General features: G+C 43.3%; 1 protein-coding gene across 4 annotated transcripts in view; it reads left to right on the forward strand.

Annotated features, from left to right (window-relative positions):
• Positions 1-11,860, forward strand: part of Dtnbp1 (dystrobrevin binding protein 1) — a 130,127-nt gene that overhangs the window by 64,737 nt on the left and 53,530 nt on the right. For all 4 annotated transcript variants that reach the window (XM_052729580.1, XM_052729578.1, XM_052729579.1 and 1 more), the window contains one exon: positions 2,740-2,762. In XM_052729580.1, the coding sequence (XP_052585540.1) occupies positions 2,740-2,762 (23 nt within the window). The remainder of the gene's footprint in view (positions 1-2,739; positions 2,763-11,860) is intronic.

Consider the following 11,860-nt stretch of genomic DNA (forward strand, 5'->3'; position numbering starts at 1 on the left):
AATTACAGTTACACATTCTAGGACTGGAGGTGTGTGTAGGTCAGTGGTAGAGGGTTTCGTAGCATCCCTAAAGTACTTGGGGCTAATGTTCATCAGGAATGTTCTGTATAAAAGTCCTTGTGATTCTCTAAATCATCTCTAGTAAAGATCGTGTCACTGTGTCAGTGTTTGTGGTTTCCAGGCTGTCTTAAACTTGAAAGGGCAGATGTATTAGAAAGTGTCAAACAGATCTTTATATGTGATGGAGTCCGTTTTACACTGATTTGGGTCTCACAAAGAACAGATAAAACCCAGGAGTGCAGTACCCATGGCTGTGCATGCAGTGCTTCTGTGTGTACCTTGTTGCACAAATATTCTCTTGAGTTTAATAAGTGACCTCATGCCAGCCAGCCCTTCTGTGAAGAGCTTACCCTCTTAGAGGGACTGTACTGTTTGACAAACACTTTGCTAGCTTGTGAATGCAAGTCTGCCCCTCCCCCAACCCAGGGTGCTTTTGGTGCAAAGATGGATCCTCTTTGTAGCTAGAGTTTTCCTGCCTGGCCCACAGTCAGGACAAATCTCTGTCACCCGCCAGTCCTGCAGCCTCTCAGACCAACCAAGTAAACACAGAGACTTATATTGGTTACAAACTGTATGGCTGTGGCAGGCTTCTTGCTAACTGTTCTTACAGCTTAAATTAATCCATTTCCATTAATCTATACCTTGACACGTGGCTCGTGGCTTACCGGCATCTTCACATGCTGTTTGTCATCATGGTGGCTGGCAGTGTCTCCCTTTCCCTTCCTGTTCCCTTAATTCTCCTGTTAGTCCCACCTATGCTTCCTGCCTGGCCACTGGCCAATCAGTAATTTATTGACCAATCAGCAACACATTTGACATACAGACCATCCCACAGCACCTCTTGGTCCTACAAGGCCAGTGAGCATGTTGTACCTGTTTCTCAGAATCCCCAGGCACCACCAAGGAGCTGGTTTCTGATGCAAGCAAGCACATAAGGGTCCTTTTATTGTCAGATTCGAACCTGGGCCACAGCACGGCAGATGGAGGGAAATGCGGTAGCAGTGGCAGGCCCAGGGGTAGAGAGTTTTTCTACAGAAAAAGTGCAAGCTGGGAATTACATGCTTTGGCAATGTGGGATTGAGTAGAAAGAATATGGGGCAAGGTGATTTTTTGAAACTATTGGTCTAGACTTTAGGCGTGAAAACACATTTGAAACCATTGGGTTAGAGGTTTTGTTGGGGAACCACAACCCACTGAACAGGATTATCTGGACTGCTCAGCAGGATTATCTGGATATCTTCAAGGGCCTATGCAGACAGGATGTCTGCAGGAGCATATTGCCCTGTATCTGAGTTGTCATGGCACATTCCTGAGGTCCTTCCTGGAACTGAGGACAGCAGGTGGTCTGAGATGGTGGCCCTTCCTTAAGATGGAGTCTGTATTGCCTTCACAAGCAGCATTGTAATTAGGACCTTGGGGTGTTGAGTTGAGTTTAGAACATTTTTTTTTAATTATTTTATTTTCTGGAGCTGAGGACCGAACCCAGGGCCTTGCGCTTGCTGGGCAAGTGCTCTACCACTGAGCTAAATCCCCAACCCCGAGTTCAGAACATTTTTAGTAAGACCTAGAGTGTAAATGACAGATGGTCTTATACTCCAGGATAGCTAGTCTTTACTAAAGAAACTTCCTCAAGGTTTCCTTTTTATTAATATTGATACAGAAAAACATATAATTACAAAATTGTAAGAGTAAACTGAAATGTAACTTGATGTGGCTTCTTTGAAACAAAGTGTTGCTTTTATGTAGCATTGACTGTTTCTTCCACTGTGTACTGCCCCAGGAAACTATGCATGTTAGCATCCATAATTGACATTGACATTCAGCAAACCAGAAGATGCCTAGAGGTGTGTGGCTCTTCTGGGGCAGTGTGAGCTCTGAATGTCATTCCTTTATATTGTTTTCTCACTTTTCTTCTTTGCTACCAAATGGGGAAATAACTACTGCGGTATTCTGGAAAGTTTTTAAAGACCTTAGAAATCTATTGTTTAATATTTATCAAAATTGCCTTTAATCTCAGCACTCGGGAGGCAGAGGCAGGTGAATCTCTGTGAGTTCAAGGCCAGCCTGGTCTACAAAATGAGTTCCAGGACAGGCTCCAAAGCTACACAGAGAAACCCTGTCTCAAAAAAACAAAAAGCAAAACATTTATCAAAATTATAATAAGTGCTTTTCTAAATTGTTTCTGTGTGAGATGGAACGCATATGGCATTGAATGTTCTCTATATTCTTTTTTTAAAGATTTATTTATTATACATAAATTATACATACAGTATTCTGCCTGCATGTATGTCTGCAGGCTAGAAGAGGGCCCCAGATCTCGTTACAGATGGTTGTGAGCCACCATGTGGTTGCTGGGAATTGAACTCAGGACCTCTGGAAGAGCAGCCAGTGCTCTTAACCACTAAGCCATCTCTCCAGCCCATTCTCTGTATTCTTAAATTTTGTTTTTGTAACTTAAATTTTAGTAGAGTTTTTGAGCCATTAAATGGTAAGAACAGAAATTAAAGTCATTACTTCAGTCTAATTGTGCTGATATTTTCAATGACGTATAGTTGACATGTAAATATCCTAAGCTATTCTGTGTATTTTATGCAAATAAACTGTTATTATAATGCAAGAGCAATTTTCCATGGGAAGGAATTGTTTTAAATTTCTCTATTCTTTTCTCTATTCTTACAGGAAGGAGCTTGAAGCCTTCAAAGGTAATTCTGTGTTTAATTCTTCACTTTATGGTAGTTGAGGGTTGATCCTGCCAGATGTTCTAGCTTGGTGATAAGGAAAAGAACTAATTCCCTTTCTTTTAAACAAGAGTTTATGTTAAAAAGCAGAAGTTAAGCTGGGCAATAGTTGGGCATACCTTTAGCCCCAGCACTCGGGGAGGCAGAGGCAGGTGGATCTCTGTGAGTTTGAGGCCAGCCTGATCTACAGAGTGAGTTCCAGGACAGCCAGGGCTACCTGTCACAAGCGCACCCTGCCCCCCCCCCCAAAAAGCAGAAGTTTGCATAATACTATCTGTTTAAGTTTTATTTATCACGAGTTTGAAATTCTGGTTTAACTAGAGCACAGGTCCAAGTGAGGCTCTGTGCTCAGTAGTGTGAGAAGGTGGGGTGCTGACTCTGGGCTGTTGAGGCTTAGGGTTTCAGAAACTGGTTTCTGCTGTTCAGAGTGTGCCTGGGTTACAAGAAGAAGAGATGGCAAGGAAGCTCAGGATATGCCTGATAGTCTCATAAACTTCCCAGAAGTCTGCCTTGTCAGAGCTGGTCCTGTTCTGTGACTTTGATTAGTCTTCTGACTTTGGGCTTGGTTCCTCCATCTGCAAGATTAAAGAATTTGATGAAACATATTCTGAGATTCTGAAGAGCAAAACAGTGTTACTTTCTATTTTAAAGGAGCTTTTGAAGGGGCCACAGAGAGTCATTTTTGGCCATGTTGCCTTATACTTGATCATATTAGTTACTTTCTTGTTCCTGTGCTAAAGCGCCTTGACTAAGATACTTTATAGAATGAAGGGATTATTTGGTTCCAGAGCGAGAGTACATAATGGCAGAGGAGTCTGGAACAGGAAGCTGAGGTCACTTTTTTTTAAAAATTAGGCTGAGGTTATAAGTCATTTAGTTTTCTTTCTTTTTTTAAAGATTATTTATTATGTATACAGTGTTCTGTCTGAATGTATGCCTGCTTGCCAGAAGAGGACACCAGACCTCATTGTAGGTGGTTGTGAAAAACCATGTGGTTGCTGGGAATTGGACTCAGGACCTCTGGAAGAGCAGCCAGTGCTCTTAACCACTGAACCATCTCTCCAGCCCAAGAGGTCACATTTTTAGCCATAGACGTGTGGGTTGATGTTAGGAACTCTCAAGGCCTGCCCTTAGTGATGTACTTCCTTCAACAAGTCTGTATCCCCCCAAACCTTTACAAACATTGCCACCAACTGGGAACTAAGTTGTTCAAATGCCTGAAGCCATGGAAGACAGTCCTGAGCAAACCACCACACTGGTCATAGAGAAACCCACCCACAGACATCCTTCCAGGATGCCCCTTTCAGTTGGTCTTCACTAATTCCCTGGAAACTGCTCTTCCTAGAGACTCTTAGCAAAAGAGAGAAGAGGTCAATCACTGGTCGACTGACTCTCTGTGCTCTGTTGCATGCTTGTTAGTCCTCATGTGAGTTTGTCTTGCCTTTAGGTTACTGAATGAGTAAAGTTTTCCAGTATGTTTATGGTTAGTATTGCCTGTGTGTCTTACCTGTTAGGATGTTTCAGAAAAATGACTATTCTTCCAGACAAAGGTCATAAAGGTGTATTCCTCCTGTGGCTGCACTGAACAGACTCTTTTGTCTAAGTTCCTGTTCCACCCACTACCGTGACCAAGTTCATGGCCCCTTGTGGAAGGTAATAATAGTACATGACCATGTGATAGCATGTATTGTCATGCTCTCCTTGCTCTTGTTTAAGTGGGATCCCTGATTTGGGTATTATTTTTCACCAGTTGTTTGAAATAAGATTTGAAATCTTCATAAAATTGTACTTTGCCTCTTGTTGTGACCGACCAGTTTAGCATTTCTTACATAACATTAAGAGCTGGAAAAGCCCAATCAAGTTAATAGCAGAAGACACAGAAGCAGAATAGAAGCAGGACACACGTTACATAAAGTGTCAGTTCCATTTGCATCTTCCTACTGAAGCTCCTGTTTAGTGTATCGTTCTGAGACCAGCTGTCTGCAAAAGGTTAGCTAAGACTGCATATTACTTGATAGAATAATTCAGTTTAGGCGGAAATATCTTGTTTATACACACATTAATTTTGTACAACATATACAGTACACCAGATCTATCTGCAGAACAAGTACTAAACAGTAGAGAAAGGACAGAATTTTTTTCAGAGCTGGGGTCTCTTACTAAGGACTAAACAAAGGGCCTCATGCATGATAGAAAAGTGCTCTCCTTCTGAGCTCCACCCTGTCCCCTTTTAATTGTCTTTTTAATTTTTTTTATTATTATTTTTAATTGTTTATTTTAAGCCAGGTTCACTAAATTAGGTAGGCTGCCTCAAAATTTATGTGCCTTCTGTCTCAGAAGCTGGAATGATAAGCGTATACCACCATATCCAGTAAAAATAGGATTTCATTTAATTTTATGGATGATAGTGTCTTACTATTGTTATGCCCAGATCTCAGGGACCCCCCAAAAGAACACCATGGAGACCAAATCACATATGTAAAAGCAAAGAGCCCTAATTTTCAAGCTTGGAGCTTGAGTTCTCTGTCCAATGCAGCAGAGAGCCTGGAGCCCAGGCAGGGTGAGGTTTTTATCACTGCAGAGGTTGGGGTGAGGAGATTTTCAGGGTTCAGGACCCTGATTGGCTAACATTTGTCTAGGGGTATAGGGAATGTTTGGAATGTCAGGTATTTCCCCTAAGATGCAGGCCTCCCTGGGTGGGGTCAGCTTATGGCTTTTCCTGGGTCCAGTGTTTCCTGCCAGAAGCTGTGTCTGGGCTTCTAAGCCTGTCATGGCAGCTGTGTGGTCAAGTTGTTTTGCTCCTACCCACCCACGCACACACATTATGTCCATATTGGCTGGCCTAGAACTTGCTGAGTAGACCAGGCTGGCTATGAATTCACAGAGATCCATCTACCTCTACCTCCTCAATGATGGAATTAAAGGCATTTGCCAGCATACCTGTCCTTCAAAGGATCAAACTCAGGTATTTAGGCTTATTTTATTTTTTTATGAAAGAATATTTTACCAGTATGGATGTATGTGCATCATGTGTGTACAGTGCCCTCAGAGGTCAGAAGAGAAGGTATTGGGTCCTCTGGAACTGGAGTTACAGAAGGTAGTGTGAGCTACCATGTGGCTAATAAACTCAGGTACTCTGTAAGAGCAGCAAGTGCTCTGAACTTCCAAGCCATCCCTTCAGCCCCTAATTTTAAAAGTGTTGTGCCCAGATCGTGACCCCCAGAGAGACCACCAAAGACAAGCATGCCGGAATGCAAAAGCAAGGTTTAATTCTGGATATCCAAACCAATACAAGCCTAGGCAGGAACTTCATCCAATACATCCAACGCAGTGGAGGCTGGAGGAAGTGCCCGCCTGTCTGCAAGCTCAGTTTTTAAAGGGAAAAATCACAAGGTTATATCATTTAGGGGTGCTAGTACGGGTACAATTCTGATTGGCTCGATTCTAGGGGCTTCTAGAAATTACTTCTAAGGGAGTGGTTGCCCGCCACCATTTCTCATTGGCTGCCCTCAGGTGGGGGCATTTTTATGGTCAGTTACCCTGGAAACCAGGGAGAGGACATTCCATAGTTTGGCAGGCATTACCTCGTGACTACCTTGTGACTCTGTACTTTTACACTTCCTGGTTTCTGGAATCTGAACTGACTTGTTTCAGTAACCAATGGCCTATTCCCAAAAGGAGAAATCTTAGGCCTTAATTTAGGGTGAAAGCATTTTGGTCTTATTTCTAAGATGGCTCATATTGGTCTCACATTTCCCCCTTCTCATGTGCCTAATGGAACCCAATCATGAGTTTTGGGCAGTTAGCTCATAAGTATCCCTCTCTAATAATGGACATGTATAGTTAGCCATCTTGTATCTATGCCAGGGAGTTTTCTTTTGACCTAGCATTTCAGCCTTTTCTGAACAGGGAACATGGGTGACGTATTCTCTCCTGGAACTGCTTCGAGCTGGCATTGGGGCACCGTTGTCAGGGGCCCCCAAAAGGCTGAAAAGCTAGTCAAAGACTGGGCAAGGGGGCATTTGTCAGAAGTGTGTGGCTCTCTGACCCTGTAGAGACAAGGAACAATCACGTTGGCTGGGCTGGTCCACATCAGCTTTTAGCAAGTCCGGAACTCACAGTAAACTAGGAACAGAAGTTAAAATTTATGAACTTATTTGGAACCCTTAGGTCCATGCCCTTAGTAATGGGAAAAGCAGTAGTCCCAAGACCAGGAGAGAGAAAAAATACCATCTTTAGGAATACTTATCTGGGGTCCTTTCGACCTCTGTGAAGTGGGTCTAGGTTTTTATGACTCTTTTGATCCTTTGAGGCCTACTTACAAAATGACATAAAAGTTTTGGATACATTAGTATTACCAATCTGTACTGAAATCCATTTTGTAGACAAAGCAGGTAATGGGTATCTTGTAAAACAGCAGAAGTGGACTCATACCTTTGAGTCAACAAGAACTACAGATTTGGGTTAAAAGCTTGTGCATTTTTCTTCTGTCCAGAAAGCCAGGTATAAATTGGACAGAGATTTTTTGACCTGATGAGAAGCACTTTTAGGTTTACATTTAAATATATTTAGATGACATCTAAAACAAATCCAAAATGTTGAGCTTGTGACTGAACAGTAAGTAGTCATTGCTCTACCAGCTCATCAGGGCTCCTAAATGTTAAGCTCTGAATCATAGAACAGGAGAGTAATCTGAAACTTATCTCATTTTAGACTCATATCTGAACCTTTATAACTTTTTTAAACTTTTATACCTTAGAACATTTTCCTAAAAGTGAGCTAACAAGCTAGCTATAGCCTTGCAGAAGGATCTGGTTGATGCTGCCATGCTGACAAAGTTAGAGCTAGCCTAGCCATCAGTACTATCAGAAATCTGAGAAGGATAAACTACATCTGAGTGCAGACCAAGAAGCTTCCAATCACATAAATTACAGGGACCAATCCCTACCCAGGTCTCCATAACGTTGGAGGCACCAGTAAGAACAGCATCAATCTTCTTCCGCCATCAGGCCCATAAGGCAGAGTATTTTTCCTGTGGAATAGGGACACAGAAGACTGACCTTGACCAGGCTAAAGGGTACAATCAATTCCAGTGTCCTACTGCTTGTCCACAGTCTGGGCTGGGTCCTGGCAGCAGGTGTTGCACTGGGGCATCTTGCCCTGTGGTCAGTGTTGTCATATGTCAGGCAGAGACATTGTGGTGCCTCGTACAGAATCTTCTTTGGAGACCTTGGGTCACTGCTAGGATCTGGAAACCTGTCTGATATAATAAGCTTTTAGATCAACATTTAAATGCCATATTCTGCAGATTTCTGAAGTATGAGGGCTGTCCAGGTATATCTGAATAGACAAACTTTGTTTCTAATTACTTGTTTCAAGCTTAACCCTGAAAACATATGCAAGGGACTGAGTAAATGAGTAAACTTATCTCTGTAATATTACATCAGTACTTACTTACCCTGACTACAATTCAAAAAAAACTTGATTACTTATGACTGACTATTTATGTTCTCTAGCAGTCTACAATAAGTAGCCTAAAAACAATGCTTTTAAGTTGAAGCTCTTCTAGCATCAAATACAGGTTCAGTAAAGAAACCAAAACAAAATATCAATATAAAACATATATATGCATCAGTTTATCCAAATAACTTAAGCTTAACAAACTTAGCAAATACAAGGAGGCTAGACAACATTCTTAAGCCTGAACGTACCTTGGGTAAGGAGAAACATTTTTTTAAGCCATTGGTTTTTAACTCTAAAAACTGTTCTTAAAAGATTAAGATCTCTCAAATGTCTTTTGTAATATCGACAATAAAGTATCTTTTTTTACTTCAAGGGGGAGAAAACATGGCATCATCACAATCTGTATAAAGTAAAACCAAGCTCCAAAGTGTAGACAATCCCAAAGTTCAATATCTGGGATTTATTTATAATCCTTTTGGTTCTTTTACTTAGAGGCTTGGATGATTTCTTTGACTCTACCTTTGGCAGCACATACATAGCCTGCCTGCTCCATTTTATTATGACTGGTGCTTCCAGTGATCATCACCTGGCACTAGCATTTTTTAAAACTGCTAAGGTCCACCACTGCAACTAGACTCTTTTTGGAACTCTAGTCCTGCCATATATTTGCAAACCTCAGCTGTTCCCTATGATTCCTTTATGTTACAAAGTTTAGCTGCCAGAGCAAGGTACATTTCTGTGTATAAAAGCATTGATGTGCAGCTTTAATATTTATTAAGTATCTTATTTATTAAACATAAGTTGCCATCTATTTAAATTCTCTAGAAACTTGCTGTTGAACACTTGGTAAAGACATAAGTACTTAGGTGTTAACCTGAGTAGATCTTTATAACCTTAGTAAAAGATGGCTGCCAGCCACATGGCTGCCCATGAGGTCACCAGCCAAGATGGAGGGAGCCACGTGTTTGCTGTTTAAAGCTCGTTTTCTCTAAACAATAATTACTTGCATACATACACACAGTTGGATCCAAGTTACACACATATATTTGTACAGTTAAAGCTTGCTTACATTTCCAAGTCACATACCTGTCCACATACATAAGCAGTTTGCAGAATCATTAGCCATTCTTAAAATGAAAACCAACAAGAATTAACTTTTAAATTCAGTATTTGCAGGCATAAGAAACCTTAACAGTTTACATCACATCCCCTCTGACTTTCTACAACCTTCTATAGACCCTCAGTCTGTTCCTTTGATCCCTCAGACATTTACTCTAGACAAATTCCGCTTTTTCTTTTCTTTTAAAACAGAAACTCTTACCAAAGTCTTTCTTGTGATTCCCCTCAGTAATCTAGAATATATTGTAAAGTTACAATATTTTAAAGAACAGAAATCCATGCATATACCATAACAAGAATAACTCAATTTGCAACTGCACTGTACCACAGACAAGAAACTGTTGGTGACATTCCATTCTTGGAGCCAGACCTTGATCAGGTTTTAGCCCTAGGGCAGGTCTTGGGAGCCCCAGCATGGAAGAGGAAGAGGACAGGGAAAGCAAGCACCATTGGGACAAAAAGATTGCTGTTAACCTCAGATTTTCAAGAACACGAGAATGGCAGACTGAAAGTGACTCCATACCCTGGCTGGGCCCACAGACTTGTAGGCCACTCCACAGCTGTGACCCTGGAGGGGCAGTTCTCCACCAGCCCCCACACTGAGCTCCTTGAGGCTCCTGCTGGCTCCCGCCAGCTCTGCCCCTTGTCCACACAGGAGCCCAGCCAGAACCTGCCAGCCATATCTGGGCCCCACAGTGCTCATAGCCTGCCCTAGCACACAGCCATGCCTAGTTCCCATGCGGCCTCTGGGCCAATCTGGCCACCACCTCATCGTGCTGTAAAGTCTCTACTCCAAAGCTCTCTGAGCGAGCTGGGGCCCCGAACCCGCTGCACCTAGGCCCCCGTGATGCTCACAGGCCGCCTAGCTCTCAGCGGCACCCTGGGTCCCTGAAGTTCTGCTGCCTGCGCTCTGGTCAGAGAGAGCAAGGAAGCAATGTTGTTACTCTGTGCCAGTTCAACCACCGAAGGGGTCTCCATCCCTTTGGCTGGCAATCCGGCCCACAAGTCCCAATGCATACACAAGCTCACACATGTGGCCACAGTTCTCACACATTTATACATTTATATAGGTATAACAAATCACACTGACGGACAAGATAGGCAGACAAAAAGGAAGAACAAGGGCCCTACAGATGGTCCAGGCAGATGAGAGTCCGGAGAGGGAGCCTCGATTATGCCAAAGACCGTACGGATGGGACAGGGACAACTCAACAGAGTCTCCCGATCCCCAGATCATGGGCGTCCTAACAGACGGACCCCTCACAGGCATCCTATGACGGGGGACCTGTGGGGACCCCGCGTCCTGATGAGGGGTTGGAACGTCTCCCAACTCCTCCAGGGTCACCTTACAGGCGCGTCCGCCAAGGTGAGAGCCTGTCAGATTCAACCGCCAGCTTCAGATAAGAAAATGAAGTAAAAAGAAAGCAAAGACAAGAAAATGGAGCGCTCTTACCGATCGGTGCAGATGGACCTCCGGAGCTCTTAGGGGTCCCGGCGGGGGGGTCTCTGGGGATCCTGGACGAGCCCCCAAATGTTGTGCCCAGATCGTGACCCCCAGAGCCCCCAAATGTTGTGCCCAGATCGTGACCCCCAGAGAGACCACCAAAGACAAGCATGCCGGAATGCAAAAGCAAGGTTTAATTCTGGATATCCAAATGCAATACAAGCCTAGGCAGGAACTTCGTCCAATACATCCAACGCAGTGGAGGCTGGAGGAAGTGCCCGCCTGTCTGCAAGCTCAGTTTTTAAAGGGAAAAATCACAAGGTTATATCATTTAGGGGTGCTAGTACGGGTACAATTCTGATTGGCTCGATTCTAGGGGCTTCTAGAAATTACTTCTAAGGGAGTGGTTGCCCGCCACCATTTCTCATTGGCTGCCCTCAGGTGGGGGCATTTTTATGGTCAATTACCCTGGAAACCGGGGAGAGGACATTCCATATTCTGGCAGGCATTACCTCGTGACTACCTTGTGACTCTGTACTTTTACACTTCCTGGTTTCTGGAATCTGAACTGACTTGTTTCAGTAACCAATGGCCTATTCCCAAAAGGAGAAATCTTAGGCCTTAATTTTAGGGTGAAAGCATTTTGGTCTTATTTCTAAGATGGCTCATTTTGGTCTCACAAAACTAGGTTTGTTATGCCCAGATCACAGGGACCCCCAAAAGACCACCATGGAGACCAAATCCCGAATGTAAAAGCAAAGAGCTTGGTCCCTCTGTCTGTCTGACACAGCAATGAGAGTAGAGAGCCCTGAGCTCAGGTGGAGCAGAGTTTTTATCCTAGCAGAGGTTGGGGTGAGGGGATTTCCAGGGTCCAGGACCCTGAGTGGCTAACAATTGTCTAAGGGTATCTGTAAAACAAAAATAGGTGTGTGCTAGACTCAAGGACATCCGGCCACCTTATCTAATGGTTGGAATGTTTGGGATGTCAGGTACTTCCTCACCCCTGGGTAGATTCCCTGGGTGGTATCAGCTTAAG

The sequence above is a fragment of the Peromyscus californicus genome, unplaced genomic scaffold (assembly GCF_007827085.1).
Source record: "Peromyscus californicus insignis strain IS unplaced genomic scaffold, ASM782708v3 Scaffold_8__1_contigs__length_139910024, whole genome shotgun sequence".
NCBI lineage: Eukaryota > Metazoa > Chordata > Mammalia > Rodentia > Cricetidae > Peromyscus > Peromyscus californicus.